This window comes from Culex pipiens, unplaced genomic scaffold, assembly GCF_016801865.2.
Source record: "Culex pipiens pallens isolate TS unplaced genomic scaffold, TS_CPP_V2 Cpp_Un0001, whole genome shotgun sequence".
In the NCBI taxonomy this organism is placed as follows: domain Eukaryota; kingdom Metazoa; phylum Arthropoda; class Insecta; order Diptera; family Culicidae; genus Culex; species Culex pipiens.
This window is the reverse complement of record NW_026292818.1, coordinates 699,421-724,291: the sequence shown is the minus strand read 5'-3', so window position 1 is coordinate 724,291 and position 24,871 is coordinate 699,421. Positions and strand designations below refer to the sequence as shown.

The 24,871-nt window shown below is 33.4% G+C and overlaps 1 protein-coding gene across 2 annotated transcripts in view; it reads left to right on the top strand.

Annotated features, from left to right (window-relative positions):
• The window catches only part of LOC120417700 (slowpoke-binding protein-like), a 113,412-nt gene that overhangs the window by 17,867 nt on the left and 70,674 nt on the right, over positions 1-24,871 (top strand). For both annotated transcript variants that reach the window (XM_052711315.1, XM_039579871.2), the window contains exons 2-3: positions 3,247-3,335; positions 9,156-9,232. In XM_052711315.1, coding sequence (XP_052567275.1) covers positions 3,279-3,335; positions 9,156-9,232 — 134 coding nt within the window. In that variant the 5' untranslated portion in view covers positions 3,247-3,278. The remainder of the gene's footprint in view (positions 1-3,246; positions 3,336-9,155; positions 9,233-24,871) is intronic.

Sequence of the window (24,871 nt, the reverse complement as noted above, 5' to 3'; positions counted from 1 at the left end):
GGCTCTGAGAAACCCCCTACCACAAAATTGAGCACTTTTTTATCACACATGGACGTCACGCGTGCTCTACGGTAAATTGAGCGCCAAAATTCGGATATTGGAGATAGACCGATTCTGTTATTGTCAAACGATCGGGCGTCAAAAATCGATCGTCCATGATTTTTTGCAGATTTTTCGAATGAATATTTCTCGAGAACTGATTGGAGAACGAAGCTTGATTTGGAGTCGGAGCCAAAAGCAAACCCTATTCTTTAGTAAGAAAGGCAAAAAAACTTAAGAGATTTTTTTTTTTCATTTGATGAAACTTTGTCAACGCGTTCCCTTTGCCAAAAGAAACAATTTTGCATTATTAGATTTTCAAGACAAGTCACCATACATTGAGGAGGTGCATTTTGAACGGTACGTCCACGCATCCTTCCTTCCTGGTAGATTCTGTAAAATGTTATCCGTTCTAAAAAAAATCTTTGCGGTAAACACAATGCAGTTGGGCTGGCCGCTTTAATTATGTAATATATTGCGGAAGGTGTTAAAAAATGTGTATGGCCATTGGTTCGATATTTTGCAAAAAATCCCCTAAAATATATAAAAAAAATCCCGAAAAACCAAAAAAACTTATTTTAGAGATTCCAATTTTTAGTTCTAAAAAGTTAAATAAAAGAATCGAGAATCATCCTTGCAACATTTTTTTCTGAAAAGTGTTGAACAAGGGTAAGTGAATTTTCAAACACCGTGAAATAAGTGAAATTTTGAAATTTCTGTGAAATCACGAGAAATTTAGCAATTTTATTAAATCGATACTTAAAACATAGAATATTTAACAAATATTTTATCCAAAAATCCTTTTTACATAAATTATGAAGATAGAAAAACATATATTTTAACAAAATTGTTAAAAAAATTACCCTGAATAACTTAATGAAGTAATCATGAATTGTAGATAAATAGCAAATACAGAGATGAGCAATCAGAGTTACAAATTATTAAGTTTTCTTCAAAACTTGCTAAATTAAATCATATTTTAAACCCAAGTAATACGGAATTTTGCACAGAATTACAAAAGAAATTGGAAGATTTAAATTTGGTTTGTGCCAGATATAATTTTTGATCTTCAAATCAGGTCTTTAAGAATAATTAAGATTTTTCCTGAGTACCGTAAAACTTGATGAATTAGTTAAAATGGAAATTGGTCCACGTATAAATTTTAAAAGATTGCTTTTTTTATTTTAAAGATTTTGCCACAGATTATATTTTTGTTTCTTGATTTTTAAATTGAAACTTTTGAAGGGAGGGAACTTGTTTTGTAAAGCCTAGTATAAGTCTGTTTTACATATTTCGCTCTAAATCTTTGCTTTTCTTCTATTGGGTTTATAATGTCATGTTAAGAACATTCGTACCTATCTTAAAAGAACTAAGATATTTAGAAAAGATTGGTGAAATTGGTGAAGAAAATTAAAGCTGATTGAAAAATATTTCAAATTAAATTATAAATAAAACTGTTTGTATTTTTTTCGTAAGATTTTCTGAAATTTGGTGTTTTGGAATTATGACTCTCGTGAAAATTAGAATTTTTGAACCTGAAAAAAAAAGTTTGAACGTTAAAAATTAAATAAGAATAATTAAAACCTTAAATTATCAAAATAGGCTCTTTCGACATATAAACTACCGTCATCAGGGGTGATATTGGGTCATATAAAAATGCTGAAATTTGTATGACTCAATCTCACACTTCAGACCCAATGTCACCCCTGAAAATGTACAGAATTACTGTGAAATCACATATTTTTCCGCAATATGTTCAATGACTAAAAAAACGAATTTTATGCAGTAATCATGTTGCTGAGCTGCTTCAAAACCAACAGAAGCAAAATTATACAATAACTTCTGTTCAATGAAGCAATCTTTTTTTCTTCTGCTTTTGATTGAAAATGCAAAATAAAATTCAATAAACATTATTTTTCGTTCCACATTAAAAAATATTAATGTTCTACTATAATGAAAATATATTTTTTTTAAATATCTCAAATTGCGGTTTATTCATACATCGACGTCGTCGTGCTATTTTGTCGCTCCCGCCATTTCGACATTCCGAGAAAAACACGTTTAATGTTTGACCTTGAATAAACAAAAACGAAAGCACGCAATGTAAACAATAACAAATACGTTATGTTTGGCTGACCATTATGTGCATTGTCCCGAAGTTTGATTGAAGTTGGTTTCTGGAGTCCCGAGTTATGATTACAAATGTTTACGGTAGTCTCACTTGTACGTGCGTCAAACGCATTCTGACCTGAAATCCCTTTGGCCAGTTGTCGCACTTACATCAATTTTCAGGGAGTGACAAAATAGCACGACAAGATTGAAACTACTTTCATATGAAAAGTGACAAAAATCTGCGGAGCTTTTCTGGTTTTTATTGAATTTCTCAGGATTGAAATCGAATTTTGGGGATCTGTGAAGGTCAAAAGATGAGGCATTGTGAGCTGCAAAAAATGGCGTTCTTAACTCAATTTGGCCCAAAATGCACGTACGACAAGTTAGCACGACGGCGACGACCTACAAAAATTCAAAAAAAATTGAAGATGCGAAATAAAAATAGCAAAGAAAATACTGTTCGCAATTGAAGGAAGATAAAAAAGTATTACAAAACAAAAGGACTTAAAATGCAAAACAAGATCTTGAAACATAAAATCAATCTATAAAATAATAATCCAGAATCATACGGAAAAATCGACATTAGACCGAAAGCATTATTTTTCTACAAAATGTCTATTAAGCGGCGAAACAACTTTCGGTGAATTATCCCACACCCAGAGAAAAACGCACACACTTGCAAGGATTCCTTTCTTTATGAATGTATTTGTACTGCCTCCAACTTCAGAATAACCGAAAGACGCGAACGGCATTAGTTTGAATTGTACCAATTACGATAACCCGATAAAAAGGGTATTTCGGAACGTGCCGGAAAACGAACTCTCATTTCCTTTGGTCCTTGGAAGTTGATATCTTCGAAATTACCCCTCCTGTGAATGCCTTCGCTATTGCTGGTCTATTTCCCTGTCCATCGTAGACCGCTCAGAAGTGTGGCCATAATTTACATCAACTGGGAAATGACGTGGGAAGTGAAAGCGATAGAATTAATACGGTCGATTGTCAGAGAGTTGGATTACGTGACGAGATATTGAACGACGGCGATTTGTTCCTCCAAACTAATGTTTGCAACGCGTATTTTTTTTGTCTCCATTTCAGGTCACCGTGACTTTGAGCTAGTGTGAGAGGAAATGAAAGTAGATTTGCACCCCAACAGTAACAACACCTCGTCGCCACACTTCTGGATTGTAAGTATTGACGTTAATTGACCGCCACGAGCTTGCTTCATCAACTCAGAAACAAAACAGAGAAAACCCCTCACAAAACAACAACTTTTTTCCTCTCCCCCCGTGGGCACGTGTCACCAGCAATAAAAGCCAAAGAAACTAAACGTTCCAGAGTGTCGTCAATCCTTATTTGTCACAATTAGTGTGATTTATTAGCATTGACGTTACCTTCTTGCTTGCTCGCTACGACTTGGAACGATTCTTTCGTTTCTGTTGTTTTTGCAGTAAAATTCAGACGACAGATACCGGCAATCAGCACGGGAAAATAACACTCTTGGCGAAGATCTGGTTGTCGGGAGCGACTTAATCCCACTCCCACCACCATCAACGGGGAGCAATAAATTTTTATTATCCTATTCCTAAGTAAAAGATTATTTTTATGATGTCATTCGGAGGTTGATCTTGTTGGTATCGGTTTAGGTAGCAGACAACAAAGTTAATTTGCTTCAACGATACAGCTTTTTCTGGAGCAGCGATATCTACTTTGTAATTATTTGAAAATTTATTGCACGGACAGCACTTTGCAACAAATGTATTCCAAGTATCAGTGTCACTCGCAGCATGTAGTGCATAATCTCTGCAAACCATGTTAAACCAGGCCAACCCAGCTCGTTACAGCTTCAGTGACATGCATTCCACATCTCGAGAACTGTCTCGTGTGACTGTCACACAAATCCATTTGCATAATTTTTACTCTCAAAAAAGTTGGAGCACTGCACCATGCACTTCCACTTCCACCAGAAAAAAAGAAAGAGTTTTTATCGTAAACCAGCCAGCTAACCGCAGTTGTCATCAGCGTCACCACCTCGATTCGGTGGCGTCGCGACGCCCGTTAGCGTCATCATTTCCGACTTGCACTCTTGCATTGTAACCTAGTTTAGCAGCACCCGGAAAACTGCGAACGAATCTAATAAACAATAAACCATCGCCGCACCGTGTCTTACGGTTTGGCAAGTTTCCATGAAAATTCTACAAAAGCTGGCAATGGAAGTGGAAACAAACCTTCGGTGAATTCAAGGTTTTTGGAAATAACTGGTTTGAAAATCATAAACTATAAACTGCTGCTGCAAGCTACGACCCTGGAATTTTGCTGTTGCGAAAAAAAAGGAGCAAATCTCTCTGGTTTAGACACGCGAAAACCACCGCCGGCGTCGTCGTCATTGTCGTCATGGATTGTGCTCCTTGGTGGTGCAGCAGAGCGAGTAAATACGGAATTTGGCAGTGCATAAAAATGTGACCCGAGCAGAAATGTTGCGGGAAAATATGGTTTCATATGATGATTTGAAATTTTAATATAAACAATGGATCAGAAAAAGTCAATGTTTTTTTAAACTTTTAATACTTTTTGTTAAAAAAAACTGATTTCATTAAATTACAAGAATAAAATTTTAAATAAAGAAATGCCTCCAGATTTTTGCAAATTATTTCACGATTTTTAATTTATATATTTTTTGTTTTTATAAAACTTTGAACAAAAGAAGCAATTTTGGATCATAAGTTTTTCCAAACAAGTCTCCATACAATATTACGAGCTGGTCATAGAAAATTTATATGTAAATAAATGAATATCTGTATCTTAATGGGATTTTCTGATCGATTTGGTATCTTCAGAATTTTTGTAGATTATAATCAGGACTATTCCTTTAAAAAAAAAAGCACAGAAAAAAATAATGTAAATTTGGAAGCTGTAATTTTTGAAGGTTGAATATTACCTCTTTTATTATGTAATTTTACCTCAATTTAGTCTGAAAAAGTGACATTACACCAGAAAAGTGGTAAAATTACACATTTCCAGAGGTAAAATTACACCTTTTTTCTGACATAAAAGATGTACCCCTTCCCAGATGTAATATTACCATGTTTTTTTTTCTGTGAGGAGCACTTCAAAGAAACACTAATTTATTAAACAATTTTTTCATTAAAAGTTGGATTCCCAAAATAAGTTTTTTTCTATATTCGATTTTTTATATGTTTTAAGGGACTTAAAAATACATCTCTTGAGCCAGAGCCATTATGGTACAAAATCTTGGTTTAAAGACATACACTTTTGAAAAAAATATGATTTTTGGATAATTTCGAGAATAATAATTTTTAAAGCTAAATGAAATTTACAATCGAAAAGTTCATAACCGATTTATTGATAAAGTTTACCATTTTTGAGCTAAAATCACCATTAAATACGGCTCAAAAGATGTCCCTTTTGGTAACATACCAAAAAGTAAATTTTGAAAATACGTATTTTGGAAATTTAACTTTAGTGATTAAAACTTAAATAAAAAATCGGAATTTGCCTATTTGCAATTTTTTCAAAAAAAAATTAATCCTAAACTAAAACTTTGCCGAAGACACCGAATCGACCAGAAAATTTCTTCTCAAGTATACAAGGACAAAGTTTCATCCAATTAAAAAATAACAAAAAAAAAGTTGATTTACGAAAACGGAGAGAACTCATGTGTTAAATTTAAGAAATATTGTCGAAAGTGCAAGGCAGAAGAGACAAATAGTCGAACGACATAAAAGATATTAAAATCTTAATTTAGTACAAATTTTTTTTTACGGAATTCACAGTGAATTGGTAATGCTTGGAATAATAATCACAAAAATAAATAATAAAATTGGAAAAAGAGAATCTGGATAAAATTTAAAAAAAATAATAATAATAAAAGATTAGCCAAACTTCTCTTTTTTTGTTTTTTATTTTTTTTTTGTTCATTTTAGTTATTTGAGCAATTCCAGCTCAAATCAGGAATTTTTCTGGTACTTTTGTACCCGACCCTCTCAGATTTCAATGAAACTTTGAAGACATGTTATCCTTGGCCTATATAAGCCATGTTTGTGTATATGGAGCCAATTGTACTCGAAAATGACATTTGAAAAGGGCGTAAGTTATTTAGATATTTTTGTATTCTGTAATATAAAAATGACTGTATCTCGAAGGCGTTGCATCGTAACAAAAAGTGGTCAAAGACAAACTTGTAGGAAATTGAACGGGCTTTCTGAAAAAAATACACTGAAAGAAAAATACACGCCACTTCTTTGGGATTTTTCAATTTATATGTTTAAAAGTTAAATTTTAAGGTTAAGTCACGAATTTTTTTCGTTCAAAATTTTTGAGGAAATAGCCTAAGATGTTACCAAAAGACTCACGAAAAATGCAGGATGGTATGTCTCTCCTAAAAAAATACAAAAATCATTTACTAAAACTGTTTTTTTGAAAAGTGGTCTAAATGTCTAAATTTTCAAAAACAAATAGTGACAATCGATTTTCCAGACAATTTTACATAAAAGTCTCCATATTGACCATTGTCCTAAGTCCAATCCTTGCGAAGTTACAGCGGTTTTAAAAATAAAAATGTTGAAAAAACAGCTTTTTTGGTGGTTTTTGGCATTTTCTATATGACAGACTTGATTTTTCAGTCTCGAAAATATTTTTACCGGAAAGCTCGTCCAATTTCCCATAAGTTTGCCTTTGACAGCTTTTCAATTTGACTCGTTTTAATATTAACGTAAGATGATTTACTATCCAGATTTCTACCACACTGAAAAAAATATTCTGTTTTCAGTTATGAGCAATGTAATTTAGCTCATATCAGTAAGCCCATGCATCCAATTAAAAAGCTGTCAAAGGCAAACTTATGGGAAATTGGACGAGCTTTCCGGTAAAAATATTTTCGAGACTGAAAAATCAAGTCTGTCATATAGAAAATGCCAAAAACCACCAAAAAAGCTGTTTTTTCAACATTTTTATTTTTAAACCCGCTGTAACTTCGCAAGGATTGGACTTAGGACAATGGTCAATATGGAGACTTTTATGTAAAATTGTCTGGAGAATCGATTGCCACTATCGGTTTTTGAAAATTTTGACATTTAGACCACTTTTCAAAAATACAGTTTTAGGAAATTAATTTTTTATTTTTTTAGGAGAGATATACCATCCTGCATTTTTCGTGAGTCTTTTTGATACATTTTAGGCTATTTCTTCAAAAATTTTGAACGAAAAAAAATCGTGACTTCACCTTAAAATTTAACTTTTAAACATATAAATTGAAAAATCCCAAAGAAGTGGCGTGTATTTTTCTTTCAGTGTATTTTTTTCAGAAAGCCCGTCCAATTTCCTACAAGTTTGTCTTTGACCACTTTTTGATATGATGCAACGGCTTCGAGATACAGTAATTTTTAAATTACAAAATACTTAAATATTTAAATACCTTACGCCCTCCTCAAATGTTACTTTCGAGTACTATTGGCTCCACAAAAATGGCTTATATAGGCCTAGGATAACATGTCTACAAAGTTTCATTGAAATCGGAGAGGGTCGGGTACAAAAGTACCAGGAAAATTCCTGATTTGAGCTGGAATTGCTCATTTTTAAAAGCATTTATCTAGTTTAGTTTTCTTTTTTGTTGATAGTTTCAGACCTATTCTAAAACCTTTAATTATTATCTTTTGCATTTTTGTTTTTTTATTACTTTCCAATCACTTTTAATGTTTTGATTGTTTTGACACACATTGACTCCAGAAAATTATTTAGATTTTCGAAACATGGGCAAAATCACATGAAAAAAGTAAAATCATAAAATTCACGGGGTTCCCATTTCCAATATTATTTTTTTTAAATTCCAAATTAGTTTGAAATGGATTTTAACATAAATTACCCTTTTGATTTTTTCATATTTCACAATTAGCAAAAACTCTGATTTTTTGTTTCAAATGTTTAACTGGGTAAGAAAAGCTGACCACGTTTGAACAAAATGCCAAAAACTAGGAGAAAATATTTTTATAATTCTTATAATATGAGTGATATCCTGATATCTCATTCTTCAAATAATGAAAAAAAACATTAATTTAAATTTTCAATAAAATTCCATTCCTCCAGTTTGTATTCATTCTTGCGGTTTCAGTAGCCTAAGGAGCCAAAGCCAAAGAAAATTGATTGAAAATATCTTTTTAAATAATGAACTGCTCAAAGTTAAATTTTAACTGAATAAACATGATGATAAATATATCTCAAGAAAAAAATAAAACATTTCTCAATAAATTGTGTCCAAACAGAATTACGGGGAACATTATCAAAATCCAAAAATATTTTGAAATGATATTATTTTTCGCCTTTTTTTGATAAAAATTAAAGCGACCATATTTTTGTTGTAGAATGTACAACTCTCAATTTTGTAATGAGATTTGTATGGACAAATAGATTATAAAAAAATGCTTTTTCATCCGAATCACATGTTTGTGTAACGAATTTTTAAAATAAAAATACGCAAATGTTCAATTTTTACAAAGATCCTCCTCGAATTGTTTAAGCATTACTTTTGTTCCATTATTTTATGGAGAAAAAAATAATTTGATTGTTCATCAATTACCAATTTATTTTGGTCATTGGAAGAACTTGCAAAAAATAAAAGAGAATGATAACAAAACATTTTAAAAAAAGAGTTGAAAGAAATACTTGACAAAACAATCTTTATAAGCCTGAAAGATTTCACTATAAAAAAAATGTCCACATTATTAAATTGCACATTTCACTTCTGAACGACCGGCTCCAATTTAAATTCATCTTCAAATAACTTAACTACCCTGCAGCTGTGCAGTGCAACTCACCCCAGAAACAAAGACATTTCATCTCTACAATTTTCATCACATTTCCATAATTCTGGTCCTGGGAAAACTTTCACCGCAAAACTCAATGTTCCCGGAACAAGAAAAATCTGCACACGCTGGGAAAACTTTCGCCCTACATAATTCCTTTGTTTTTCTCTTTATTTCTTTTCCTTCCAGGGTGCCCTCTGGTGTACATTCGGTGTCATCATATTTGGTGCAGTGGCTGTCATTTCATGTTGGATAAAAAGATGCAGGTAACTACTACTGTAATACTAGCTCCAGCCCTAGTTGTTTAACACAATAAACAACAACAAAACCAAAATTACGCGGCGTGCGCGCGCGGGATTTGCTCGTTTCCGCAAATGTTTGTTTTTCCGCGAAATAATACGCTCTAGACTAATACGCCGCCGCTGCTCTGGAGCTATTTTTAGGATGTCGCTGAAAACTGCTGAAAATGCTGCAAATAAAAGCCGCGGTGCTAGTAAAGTGATATTTTTGTGCGGTTTGTGAGTAAACATGCTGAGGTTTTGTTCTTGCGTGACGTTGAAGCTAACCGTGAAGATTGTGAGTAATTTAGTGAGTGTGTTTAGTGAACAGCTGGAGTTTTTGGCACTATAAATATAGAGATTTGCTCGTGATGTATTCGTAACCCCTTAACGAATGTAGGAAACCGTTTCGCCCTACGCCGATAAAGAGCGTGAAAATTTATCACAAAATGTCCAATAAAAGCGAGAAAATGCCAGCGATTTTCCACGCGACACTCACACAGATTTTCACAGCCAGTCTAGTCAGCACTATAGTGCCGTTGTAGTGCCACTACTAACCGTAAAGTGAGTTATATGACCTCGTTCGAGAGCTTTGCTAAGTTGCAATCTGCTGCCGCTGCTGCTGCTTGATCCTGCTGACTGCTTTTCGTCGAGCTTTTCCGGGTGTTAGAAGAGGACACAGTATCGAAGCTCGTTTCGGTGATAAATTCATACATTGACGATAGAGAGTGAAATCTGCTTGACTTTGTCCGCTGCTTTTGGTGGAATACAAATCCAAAAAAAGAAGCACAGTAAACGAATGTTCGAATTCGAATTGATTGCGAATTCGTGACTGGTGCCTTGCCTTGCTGCCAGATTGGTATCCAGTGGACCGTAAATTCTAAATTGGACCAGAGATTTGGAATTGCTGTGGTGGTGGTGGCCCAGTTTCGGGGCGCAAACTTGTGATACTGCCTGGAATAATCACCTTCTTTATGGCGAGATTGCTGCGTGGTAGCATCTGGGATTTGCTTCGCTGTGATTCACTTAGTCAGGGGATTTCGTTGGGTTTATTGAGCTGTTGATTCGGATTTGAGAAGTAAATTTCAGATTTTGAGGCTGCAGCAGAAAAATCTGTGAAATTTTTAAAAAATGCCAGAATTTGTAGAAAAAAGACCTGTTTTTTCTTGTATGCAACAGTGACGAACCGCCCTAATTATTCATACAAACTTTGGAGAAAAACCATTCAGCTCTGTCTAAATACTTTTGAAAAATTCAAAGTGTACGTGTTTTTAGGACCCCAAAGTTCATGCTTGAGCGTTGCAGTCATCATGAATCTGCCCAGTCATCTTTGACAATTTTTGTAGGTCAGTGTAATGAAAATAATTGTTTGCTTGAAGTTAAAATAAATAACACTAAATTTTGGTAAACTTAAAGAAAATCAATGTTTAAGAATTTTCTAGCGTGTTCTATAAAAAGTTTGTTTTATAAAATCTAAGTTTCCAATCATATTTAAAGGATTTTTTACCTCTTCTATAAGGTTGCTGGGCATGCCAATACAAGCAACTTTGTCGAAGATACCAAAATTGTATCTCATAAGCAATTCTGGATTACGTTTTTGATAAAAGTTATGTTCTAAGTACTTTTAGAGCCCAAAAACAAACATTTTTGCTCTAGACAAAATATTTTTTTAATTCTAAGGGTTAAACGATACAGTCGTAAGGCCATAAGGATGCAATTTTTAAACACTAATATCTCGAAACGCTTAAAAAAAATTCCAATGGTATTATTCTTTAAACTAAATATCATAGTTTGAAATTTTCTAATAATAAAGTGAATAGTGTATAGGACCACCCTAACTAATTTCGAATATTGTCCAACTACATATTTTGCGATCTAATTTTGCTTACTGGATCTGAATCTGCCCTCGTAATTGAGCCAAAGTGTCTAAATATCGTTTTTGAGCAAATTATGAGGTGGTTTGAAAAAAATACAAATCCAAAATATGACCAAAAATCAATGTTTTTAAACTTGGCTTAATTCTGAGGGTTGATTCAGATTTAGGATTTAGTTAAAATTACATGGCAAAAAAGTGGAAAAAAACATTATAGTGAAATGTACAGTTGGATTATTTTCGAATTTCATTAGGGTGGTCCTTACACTTTTCCCATGAAAATTAGACATTTTCAAACTAAGATTACTCGACTTAAATGAAAAATACTCATGAAATTTTTGAATATTTGAGTTTAAAATTGCATTTTCTATACCTTAAAATTGATTAAAATTTTAGGGATCATAATTTGATTTTTTGCAAAAACTAAAATGTTTGTTGGTTAGAGTTCTAAAAGTGCAAAATTTTTTCAAATGAATTAGTTAATTTTAATTGATCGAATAATAGCAAACAATTTGATTCGATATAAAAAGGATTGCGATCATCGCGATTAAAGAAGCAATTAGAATATAAAGTAAAATAATAGAATAATAGAAGTAGAAGTTAGTTCTTCGAAAACATGGTTAACAATTTATTTAGTAGGTTGGTTTATCCAAAGTAAAATAATTTGAGCTTTATAATATTATTTTCGGTCTGAATTTACGAAGCGTGATCTACAGAAAAAAACAAAAAGCAAATCGGTTCTTTCCAGGGTATTTAAGGTTTTTTTTTCTGAGTCTTATTGATTTTTTTCGAATTTTGAGAACTAGTTTGATTATCCTCGTGAAATTGGGTTTTTATATTATTTGATTTTTCTTTTCTGATCTGTGTTTGAACGTTTTAAACAACACTTTGAAGATTTTGTTACAGCTTTGAAGGGATAGAGGTTTTGTAATTGTAATTGTTATTGTAATTGTAATTTTATTTGGCAACGATATCCTGTTAGTCAGACTTTTTATCATAGATAATTTTTTTTGAAGAATAGATAGATGATTTTATTTTAAGAATTATCAATTTTTTAAGCCTCCGTTGTAGATTATTCTTGTTATATTGCTCATATTGGCAGGATAAGGTTGCTGAATTCTGATCTGATTTTGAATTCAACAATCTTTAAAAGAGATGAATTGGAAGTAAATTTGAAAAAAGTATTGAAATTTGTAACATGACTATTTTGAAAAAAAAAACAATGCAAAAAAATTGCATTAAAATTCACATACTTTTACATGTTTTGTATAAATTGATGATTCTTTGTGTAGTTTCATTGCACAGTGGTCCAGATCGCAAAATTAGGTGGAAAATGGATTTTCCGTAAAATGATGAAGTTTTGGAGCTTTAGTGTCTTCAAAATAGTTGTTGCATATGGGAAGGGGCAATTTTTGGTTTGGCTGAAAATTAGGTTTCTATCTAAAATTATCATTTAAACTCAAAATATGACCAAAACCCAATTTTTCGACAATTTGGGTCAATTCTGAGGGCAGATTCAGATTCAGCGGGCAAAATTACACGGAAAAACATATATTTGGACAATTTTCGGAATTCGTTAGGGTGGTCCCATAAGGTTTTCCCTTGAAAATAAGACTTTTTCAAATGAAAATATCTCGAGTTTAAAGAAAAAAAACCCCTGAGATTTTTTCAGCGTTTGTAGTGCTGGATCTCCTCTTTCAAATGCAACCTAGTGCTTAGAATTTGGCTTGCGCCTTTTCGAGATAATTAAGTTTTAAATTTGCATCTTTTTACCTTAAAATCGCTGTAACTTTTGACCCTTAAGTCCAAATTGACTTGTCAAAAAATAAAAATGTTTGTTTTTTAGAGCTCTAAAAGTGCCCCGAATACCACTTTTCTCTAAAACTTAACCCTGAATTGCCACGTTCAAAAAACTAATTTTTGAAGGTTTGCTCAGATGCTTTCTATAAATTTGGTCGCAGAAGGCGTAGATTACGAGATAAAGCCTAACAACTTTCAAAGAGACAAAAAAATTCCTGAAAAGTTAAATTTCCAAAATCACCCTAAAAGTGAACCACCCTAATTTCCAACCAAACCAAAAGTTGCCCCTTTCCATATGCAACAACTCTTCTGAAGACACCAAAGCTCTAAAACTTCATCATTTTACGGAAAATCAATTTTTCACCTAATTTTGCGATCTGGACCACTGTGCATTGAACAAGATTAAACTTCGTTTGCAATGCCTTCAATAAATCAGTTTTACAAGTTTCAATATATTTTTTTGCATCAGTTCAATTCGATAATGTCTTGTTAAGAACAATCATACTTTGCTTAAAAGAACTAAGAAATTTAGAATAATTATTTGTATCATGTAAAAATATTGCGAACAAAATTTATAAATCATTGAAGAATAACTTTTTGGGTGTAAAAATCAATAAGCCTGCTAACTAATGAGCCTAAATAAATAAAGACAGTTATTAAAAAAATAAATAAATAAATAAATAAGCCTGCTAATTATGTACATTTCGAGCAATTAATTGACATAATTTTACTACATATTTGAGAGATTTTCGTCACCTAACATTGCTGACAAGTTCAACATTTTTAATTTCCATACTGTCCATTCTTTGGAATTAAAAATTTGGAAGAAAATTAAAAGGAATCAGGAAAATTTTAGTAAAAACTGCTGAATCTGTTTATTATTTCAATAATCACTGTCTACTATAACATTTTACGTGGAAGTTTAACTGTGTCACTGACTCACTGGAAATCGTTTCCAAAAAGTATTTTTCAGAATTGCTAATATTTGTGCAACTCGATGCAAAAACTCGATTTTTTAGTATGCTCTCTGGTTGTCGATCTTCTCGATCTAAATATTGTTTAAAGTATCGATGAATTCGTCAGTCCATTTAAACATCTCTCTTCCGGTTGTCAATAGTTTCACTTTCTCATTACTTGCATAGAAAGGTCCATTGAAAAACAAATTTTCAATCCAGTTTTCATTTTTCATCGATCTGTGAACTAATGCTTCTCTTCATCGATGGTCCTTTGCATGGAGTCGACTGTAAATGATGATGTAGTTTATTTCCGTCCTCGAACCGCCAAATCAAATTAATTTCCCAAATTGAACGCGGGAGCACCCCATTCCATTTCCCTCCGGAAGGAACCAATTGAGCCCGCGCGCTGCCAGCGCCCACCGAAAAAAAACTCAAGAGTGACATTTTGAAAAAAAAAACTTTAAAGTGTGACGTGAACAGTAGCCTGTCCCATTTTGAGGTCATGTCGAGGAATTTCAAGTGCTCACTTCTTAAATGATAGATTATGATGTTAGGAACAATGTTTTCTTAGACAAGAAAAAATAATAAAATACTTTCTCGCACCCCCTAGTCGATTTACTGAAAAAACTCATTTTTTTGAACAAATTTTCTAAAATCGCTTGGAATCAATACAAAAACTGTTTCGATCAGGTGTGTATTATCTTCAAACGATAGGTTTTTGTCCATAGATTAAGATGCACTATCAATATTGGACCAAAATTTAACTTTTTGGACTCTCCCAGGCGGATTTGTGTCGAAAAAATCGCATTTTTTCGAAACTTTTTTCAGAAATGTTCATTTAATTTAGGGTAGCCTATTTTTCCCAGTGAAACCAATACATGCAGCTTGTAGGAAATTTCATGGCGAACATTTTTCCCTCTGAGAAAATGCAATTTCGACACTCTAGAGCCGAGATATTTGAGTTTTAGTGAGGAAAAAAGTGCCAATTTTCAAAATTTCTCAGAATTCAGAAGCAGGGCCTACTAATTACACGATGTAGCAAGCATATGTCTCAAAGGTCAGGGTATGCTTTTTTATAGTAATTTTGACCGCTGAATCCAAATCTGAAATCAAATTTCGTGTAAACAGTGATGTTTTGGAGCTACACCCTTTTGGAATGTTATTTGCGTGTTTAAGAGGCAGTTTTTGTAAATATTACTCGGTTTGTTCTAGAGGTCGTATCGAGGTGCTCCGATTTGGATGAAACTTTCAGCGTTTGTTTGTCTATACATGAGATGAGGGAAGTGGGGTAAAACGGGCATTGAAGTTTGAATTTTCCAAGGATTTCGAATATGACAAAATTGAGACTAAAAAGTGCCGCTATGGATGCTGTAGGGACAATAACTAACGTTGTAAAATGTTTTTATAGAAAAATTGAAAAACTATGATTGGCCAAAAAGTTATTACCGTAGGCTTATAGTCCATGAAATTCCCTAACTTTTGAACTAAAAGTGTATGGGTGTTGGAGGCTGTTGCAAAAAGATTTTGAGGTTTTAAAAAAATCAATTTTTAACAGTAATTTGCAAAAGCTATGAGAAAAAGTTAAACCAATCCTGGATGTCTATGGCTCATTTTGATGTGCTTCAAAAGACCTTTCGAATGCATCTAAGAGAGTTTTGAATTGATGAAGTTTTACTAAAATGCGAGCAATTTTAAGATTTTTTATGTTTTTGGACCTCAAACTTCAATGCCCGTTTTACCCCACTTCCCTTTTTCGTCGAGGGCTCATATTTCGCATGAGTTCATCTCATGTATAGACAAACAAACGCTGAAAGTTTCATCCAAATCGGAGCACCTCGATACGACCTCTAGAACAAACCGAGTAATATTTACAAAAACTGCCTCTTAAACACGCAAATAACATTCCAAAAGGGTGTAGCTCCAAAACATCACTGTTTACACGAAATTTGATTTCAGATTTGGATTCAGCGGTCAAAATTACTATAAAAAAGCATACCTTGACCTTTGAGACATATGCTTGCTACATCGTGTAATTAGTAGGCCCTGCTTCTGAATTCTGAGAAATTTTGAAAATTGGCGCTTTTTTCCTCACTAAAACTCAAATATCTCGGCTCTAGAGTGTCGAAATTGCATTTTCTCAGAGGGAAAAATGTTCGCCATGAAATTTCCTACAAGCTGCATGTATTGGTTTCACTAGGAAAAATAGGCTACCCTAAATTAAATGAACATTTCTGAAAAAAGTTTCGAAAAAATGCGATTTTTTCGACACAAATCCGCCTGGGAGAGTCCAAAAAGTTAAATTTTGGTCCAATATTGATAGTGCATCTTAATCTATGGACAAAAACCTATCGTTTGAAGATAATACACACCTGATCGAAACAGTTTTTGTATTGATTCCAAGCGATTTTAGAAAATTTGTTCAAAAAAATGAGTTTTTTCAGTAAATCGACTAGGGGGTGCGAGAAAGTATTTTATTATTTTTTCTTGTCTAAGAAAACATTGTTCCTAACATCATAATCTATCATTTAAGAAGTGAGCACTTGAAATTCCTCGACATGACCTCAAAATGGGACAGGCTAATGTCTATTCTCTATTCACGGTTCATTTGTCCGAGAACATTAAGATACAAAATTTGGCACAGCAAAAGAAGGGCTCTTTACCGACATTTTGCGAATCGAACTAAATCTTTTTTAAGCAGCATTTTGTTGATCTTATTATTCGATTTTTTAGGCTATTTAATAAGAAAAATCGCAGAAAATCATTGAATTTGTATACTATCACATTTCTTATGAATATGCCTCGAATTACATCTAAATTTCTCTTAATTACATATTTCATCAATGTTGACCTCAAATCAAAAGTTTTCGAAGCCAAATTTATCGTATTTCTAGCTTTTTTTGAAATAACCTCAAAATCAAAGATGGAAGAACCAAAACGACCAAATTTTTTTTTTTTTTTTGTTCTTTTCTTTATAAATTTTGTCATTAAAATTGCCCGGATACAAATACCTACCTTATCCATTCACTTTATTTTTATTTTTTCCATATCAAGAGTTAAAATAAAAATCCTATAAACAACATTTTCAATTTTTGATTTTGGGTGTTTTTAAAAACCGAAGAAAGGGTATTCAAAAACACCCAAATAGCAAAAACTTAAAAAAAAATCATTGAACCTTTCAAAAAAAATCTGCAAAATCTGGTACCAAGGATATGATTTTTCAAAAAAAAATGATTATGGAAAAAAAACTTAAATATCTTGAAACTAAATTTCAAAATTTGGTTTAAGATGGAGATTTGCAATCGAAAATGACTTTAAAAAAAATCAAGTGCTCCGATTTCAATTAATGAAAAATCATTTCGAATTTATGAATAATTCCTTCATCTGGAAAAAATCTAGAAACAGCCAATTAAATTCAAATAAACCTTTACACAATAATATGTTTTGTTAAATGACAAAAAAGCTGAAAAAAACTAAATTTTCGAAATATTTATTTAAAAAATTTCACAAAAATACATTTACACTATTAAAGGTATGCTTATGTAAAAAGTTGAACATATTCAAAAAAATCTGAAGTAAATCGCCTTTGCAAATCTGGAGTCCAAATTTTTTTTAAACGTATTTTAAGAGGTGGCTTAGTTTAATAAAAATGCAAAAATAAACGACAAACAAGGTACATATTCAATATAATTTCAAATCAATTGATCAAGTTTTCTTCATAAAAATTTTCTGTTCAAAAGCAAACAGAAATGTTACCTTTAAATTTTAATTTTTTGAGAAAAATGTAAGAGGCTTGGAGGTTAGCTATTGCAAGTATTTTTCAAAATGTTTTTCTCTTATCGTGAATGATTCATTAATTTAATTTTATGTCCCCTTCTCCCTCGAATTGTTCATTGAGGAGGGACTCAAAGTATTTTTTACATTAAAATTCGAATCACTAGTTTTAATTTTCAGAGAATGTATCTCAACAACAATGTCATATTAAGATATAACATAAACCCAAAAATGCTTACAATTAAAACACTTGAGGCCGTTGCAAATCTTTTTCAAAGTTTTTTTTCGAATAGTAACACTTTTAAAAATAAATGCTAAAAAGTTCTACTTTTCAGCACTGCAATGGGTGCTGAAAATTTGAACTTTTCAGCACTTGTTTTGAAAAGAAATACTTTTCAACATTTTTTTTTATTTAAACGGTTGATTGACAAAACACATGAACATTTTACTTAAAATTCCACTCAAAGGGTGTTTTTCAAAATTGCAAAAAAAAGTTGTATGGAACTCGTTGCATAACTTGAATTTTTCAGCACTCGCCGTATTTATCCAACTTTGTGAACCTCGTTGGATAAATGTACAACTCGTGCTAAAAAAATCTTCTTTTTGCAACTTGTTGCATAAACTACTATTATTATGTACAAAAAAACATTTTATGACTTTTTGAGACTGACTCAATTTACAGCTAATTTCAATTTGCATAAGAAACTCGATCGATCAACTCCCACAGAATCACCCAGCTCGGCAAAATTGAATACATTGTATCACTTTGGGTGGGCGGGGGAGGGATATGATGCAATCAAGAAGAAAATCGACGCTTTGTTGCACTTTTGTTGCCTTGTCTGTTCCGTTCCCTTCCGACCAAGGGCTTTTTCCCAGCTCGTACCATTGCCATACTTGTACTATTGCTGAACCGGCCTGGCAGTGGCCGATGCACCATGATTTATGCAACGGGGTTTTTTTCCACACTCAAGTTCTGCCCTTATCGGCCTTCTGTTGTGACTGCTGAGGTGTAATTATTGATTTTATGAAGTAAATAATCTGTTATGGTTCTGTGGAACTGAATGTAAACGACTTTCAGAACACAACGTGAGCACATGTTTTCTCGTATTTTTATGGCGATTGTTTTTTTCTGTTAAGGATTCTTTGTTATACACCATTGGAATCTGAGGTATTATTGATTACGACGGAACGGAGCACAAAAAAAGAAACCAACGAAAGAATCTCAACTCAACCTGCCATACGTCACGAGGCGAGGTGGATAATCTGAAATCAATTCTCCGACCTTTTCCACGTCGTTCAGTAGGTTACGGGATAATCAATCATCCGCCGGGGCGTCGGGTGTCCCTGTGACCTCAATTTCACCCCGCCGATAGTCCGCTGGCATGTGTTTTTCAAACCTCAGTCCGGGGCTTCTTCCACACAGTCGATTATGTCGAACCTGATTGAAACGTAATCCTCATTAAGGTGATTGAGAGAGATATTAGCGGGGTGTATTTTAGTAGCGTTGAACCCAACCGGATGCCATCGGTGGATTAAAAGAGATAATCTAGATTTGCTGAACAGGAGGCGTTGATTTTCCTACAATGTTGTTGGGTTTATTTAGTTGAACAATCCCTTATTAAAAAGGTCAAATATAACAAAATTCACAGAATTTTAATCCAACGTCCCAATCCCAAAATAAAAACTGATTTATTTCGCCGAATTTGCGCCTCCAGCCAAATCGTTCTGCAAAAACCTTTCGGAAAGCACACAAACATCTCATTTCTGTGTGGTCAACCACACGCTTCCCTTCAATTTGGTAAACCAAGCCAGCAACCAGCCAGTGTTGCCAGACGAGATTTCTTTGCCCGGAGGATGTTTCCGGTGAAAAGCATCACCGAGTTGTTTACCCTCTCGCCCAAGCACACACACACAAATGGCAGTGACATTTGAAATTCATAAAGGAAAACCCCCGCCGTAATGCTTTCCCGCATCATGCGGCTGGAGACTGTTTGTATCATCGGGTGGGTTGTGGTCCCCCAAGTCAGCTCCGGGAAACCAACACTGACTCTGCCGGGAGGATATTCCGTGATGGCAGTCGAGCGGAACCCCAACCTAACCGAACGGCACACGCCTACGCACGTGCTGCTAGCAGAGTTTGATTAAATGTGTATTTTTGTTAAAAAGGGCTCACGTGAAATTTGTTTTAAACTACTTGGTCGAAAAATTAAGGTTCAAAGATTATTTTGAAAATTCGTCTTGTTAATAATACCGTCATCATGGGCGAATCGGAATACATGCCAAGTTTTACACAATATTTTTGTTTGATTTTAGGTAGAACAAACACGTTTACGTATCATATCCAAAAATGGTGAACAACAGGTTGCTAAGATATAATTATTTTGAAAATTTCCATCAAATTGTACTGGGAACTCAGTTCCATGCAGAAGCATTAGTGTATCGAATTCCAATATATATTTTTAAATTATATCTCAGAATCCTTTTATTCTCTTTTTTTTTTTTTTTTTTGATATATTATGTAAACATCCTGAAAAATCATTGAAAAATATATCCCGCTGTGAGCTCTTTGGTTTCGAGACCTTCAAATCAGCAAACGAAGTTTTCATTTGATCTATAAGTGTATTCAACTATGTTATGAAATGTCTTTGTATTGTTCATAACCTATCCCACATTTTGACAAATGACGATCTTAAATTAGTTCAGCCATTTCAGAGGTAATATTTTTTTTTGAAAAATGTGCTTTTTGTGAAAATTGTTGAAAACGTAATTTTTAGGTCCACCTTTTGGAGAGATTGGACCCCCTAATCATCAAATAAAACAGTACGAGTGTATTTTTTTATCAGGAAACTCTCATGCCAAATATAAGCCAAATCGGAGCAATTATGATTTGGATCCTGCTGGTTTGCCGTGGAATCGCTGATCAAAGAAATTGATAAAATATTATTAGGCATTTCTTGTATTATGAAACAATAAACAAAAGTTTTTTTTTTAACTTATTAATTTAAGTCATAAAACTGCTGTCCTTGTTCAAATTAAAATTATTCAAATGTTATTTTAAAATGTTTTGAATAATCATTTCTATGACCATTTCACTCTGGGATCACGTGATTTAGACAAAAATAACCTCTTCCTATAAATTCCAGAATTGCCTGAAAAACTAAAAAACAGTATAGAACTATTCCCAATCAATCTGAAATGTTAGATAAGTTTAAATTTAGTGTTTCATTTAACAAATAATTCATATTCTCAAATTACCTTTTATCTCCACTTACATCACCGCCAACTAATTTTTTAACAATTTGCCCTAATAAGCCACATTAATGCTGTCAATAGCATTTTAAATGTTTTCAAAATCCAATCATTTGTAAACATTTACACAATTTTCACAACCAAATATGAATTTTCAGCCAAAATATGTGTTATTTATTTTCAATTTCGGGAAAACCGGGACAAAATATAAAAACTCCCTAGATACGAAAATTCTTAAGCAATTTTTAAGCATACAATCAATCATATTTTCGTCAAAACTAGGACTATTTCAGCATTGTAAAGCAAGCAACTATGTCTCACGCTTAAGCAAAATCATAATCATCATATTTTATAGTACATTTTTATTAATTTATTCAAAATTAACAACATTAAATTCTATGTTAGTCAATCTTGTAAAAAAGACCACCCTAATTATTATAATTTGTTGATCCCTTTCCCCAAAACTTTAAAAACTTTAAAATAATGTTTTAATTATGTTCATTAACTTCTGCAAATGTAAAGGAAAATCACTCAAGAAGGAGCTTTAAAATTCTCTGAAAAAGTTTTAATTCAATTTTTACCAAGCAAATGACAATAAAAAATAAATAAAATATAATGCAAATCAAAATCTAAAGCAATTCCCACGAAATCAGCATGACTCGAAAAAAAATCAAAGAATTCTTTGGCCGAAATAATTAAAACCATTTTTTTGTTGGCCATTAGGGGGACCTACGCCGTGTTAGGGTGGTCGAAAAAATGCCGTTTTCGTCGATTTTTCAAAAAATCATAACCTCGCGCCATTTCAACCTGTTTTAGCTGTCTTGGACACAAATGAAAGGTTATTAGATAGGCTTTTGGGAAAAATAGTAAAGCGTTTCAAAATCTAGACTAACATTTGAAAAGGTCGCATGAAAACATAAAATGCTGTTTTGATGGCCTTGGGACCAAAGAGTCTATTTCTGACAATATTTTTATCTGATTCCTCGATAAATTTTACATAATATATCATAAAATAGTCACGTTTTTATTACAGTATACTGAGATACGATATTTTTTTGGAAAATAAAAACTGGGGTTTTCAACGCGCCACCGGAGAAGAAAATCACATTTCACACTAAAACTGCGATAATTTTAAAAGTTTTAGCGATAGCTGCGATACTTTTTTGTGTGCCAGAAGTTACGTCTTTCAATTACGGAAATCGGAGAACTTTTTTCGAATCATGCTGACTTCGTGGGGAATTGCTGAGTAACAAAAAAGATATTAAAAATTCCTTGTACTTGAAACAGTACGTTTTCTGAACACATTGCAAAAGATTATAAGAAAAATAGAAAAGCGCTAATTTAGAAATGTTTAGAATTAGGTAGACCAAATAAAAAAAAATCTGAAATGAATTAAGGGGTTACATACATGTAAGAAATCACAAAATTTCATATGACATAGAATTTATTGAATCCACTAAAAAGATGATTTTCATTCACTCATGAAAGTTTCATGAAGATATTTCATGATTAAACTGAGTAAGAGACGATTTAAGCCCAATTTTTTTCCATACGCAAAGCAAACTATCAAACTTTCTGAGCGTTTTTCTCAAATAAACCGAGTTGATTTACGGGTGCCACGATATATCGAGATGGAATTGACCAAACTGGCTGAAATTAAAGGTGAAGACTCTCAAGACATATCCTGTGTGCATGACGAAGTCCAATTTTTAAATTTTGCTTTAAAAAAAAATACAAAAATCAAAAACTGACGATTTTTTATATGCAAAACCTAAAAATATTTTTATCTTTTTGTAAACAAAAACTTTATGAAAATCTACCTTCGTCAGGCACACGGGACTGGTTTAGCGAGTCTTCACCATAATTTTGAGCCGTTTTGGTCAAAGCAGTGTTGAGATATCGTGGCACCCGTTTTTTGAAACTGATAACTTGGAATAGCTATATCTCGGCCATGATACAACCAAATGTCTTCAAATTTGTTTTGTTAATAGATAACAATGTATATTTTAAAACCATGAAAACAGAGTTAAAAAAAGTTTAAATGTCTGCTCATACCAACCTCTGACATTTTTGCCGATTTACATATATGTAACCCCTTAAACTAAAGAAATTTAATAGTTTTTAATTTTTACATTCATTGATATGGTAAAGAAGACAAAAACCCTGGCAAATTTGTTATGACTTATTTCAATGGTTTATTTTACTGTATTGATTTAATTATTGTTATTTATTCAACAAGTAGATACTACACAAGCAGCTTAACAAAACCTTGTTTTCGTTTTTCTGCGAAAATGCATTCTTGAACATTATAAAAATATTGCTATCATGATTTCTTTTTTTCAAATTCTTCTATCCGAGGCAGGCCACAAGAAAGTGAAAAGAACTTTTAGAAAATATTTTAAAACCTTTATTCACCATCTGAAAACAAAAATCATTGGTGACATTTTGCCGCGGTTAACATAAAGATGTTGAAATTAATTCAAAGATACTCATTGAAATGCTATTACAAATTTGGTGATTTTCTGAACATCATTGGCAGAGACGTCAAAATTTTCAAATGGCTTTACTTTTGTGTTCAAAGAAAAAGTTTTTTTTTAAATTTATCAAAAATGTAAATTTTATAAAATTTCTCAAGCACAGTTTAAACTCAAATTTAACCTTCCTTACAATTTACAGCTTTCAGAAGCAAGATTTCCCTCAGCATAACCCCAAACGAGTTATAGGGGAGGCGGTGGATGGCAAGCTGAAACGCTCATCAACTCCGGCAAGAGAAAAATTGAAACGCTGCGGGCTCTGACATTTCACTTTGTTTTTCCGTGTGCTTTACTTTCTAATGACTCTTCAGTCCTGCTTGGCTGCCTGGGCTAGCCCAACAACACAACACTCACATGGCCTGATGGCTTCTGTGCTGCTCTTCGTGGTCGTGGGTTTTTTCGAGGGCCAGAAACGTGCGACAGTGCCGCCGAAACGAGGCACGTGCTTAAATTTTATCATGCGAAGTGGAGGCTGGCAGTGGTTTTCAGGTGGCTGAATTTAAGGTTTTTTTTTAATTTGATGAAAATTTACTATTTTTCGAAGAAGCTTGGATATTAAAGTGATCCAGTTGATTTAAGTGACATTTAATTCAACTTTTTATCCTCAAATTGAAAACCACTGATCCACGTCGTATCACACACATGACTGCTCTCACCTGCCTTACCAACCATGACATCTTGGCGGTTGGCGGTTCTTAACTGCCTCCCACGTGGGCCATCCATTCCTATCCGGGTCCATTGATGTTTGCTTTAAAGGTTGAGCCTGGATTAAATTACGAATGTTGATACAGCTTGCTGATGCGGAAGCAAGGAATCGAGGAAGGGAAAAAAGCATCCTTAAAGTTCAAACCACTCAGGGCACTTCCGAACACATTTCACCTCCGACGCAAAACGCACATTCTGAATGAACCCTCAAAACACCCACGTGCGCGAAAAATCATCATCATTCGGTTAGAATCAGAAGAGTGTATTCGGTGGAAAACAGTGCGATTCATTCCCCGAAGACACCCCCCTAAGCCCGAATAAAGGTTAAGCGACCTGGCGAAAGAGAAAGTTCAAGCTCAAGCTGGGTACATGACGACGCCCACAAGCAAACAAATTATTTCGGTTCGAAATTGAGCACCTCTTTTCCATCAAATGCACACACTTCAACGCATTCACCCCCGACCACCCACTAGAACTGGCAGCAGTGGTGCGTTCATCTTCTGCAGCATGTTCTGCTGCGTATTGACATCAAAAACAGGCCAAAGTAAAAGGCCATCACGTGGGCGGACAGCCAGCTTATGCTGAAGTGCTACAGAATGATCCTACTCGGGTTCACTTACGCAGAACTGGTTGGGGGCGAGGGAGGGTCAAACGAATCTCTTCAAATTTTGATGAAATCTCAAGCTTCCTTTTCCACGAATGCTATTTCAAGCAGCAAACCACTTACCATTCCCTACAT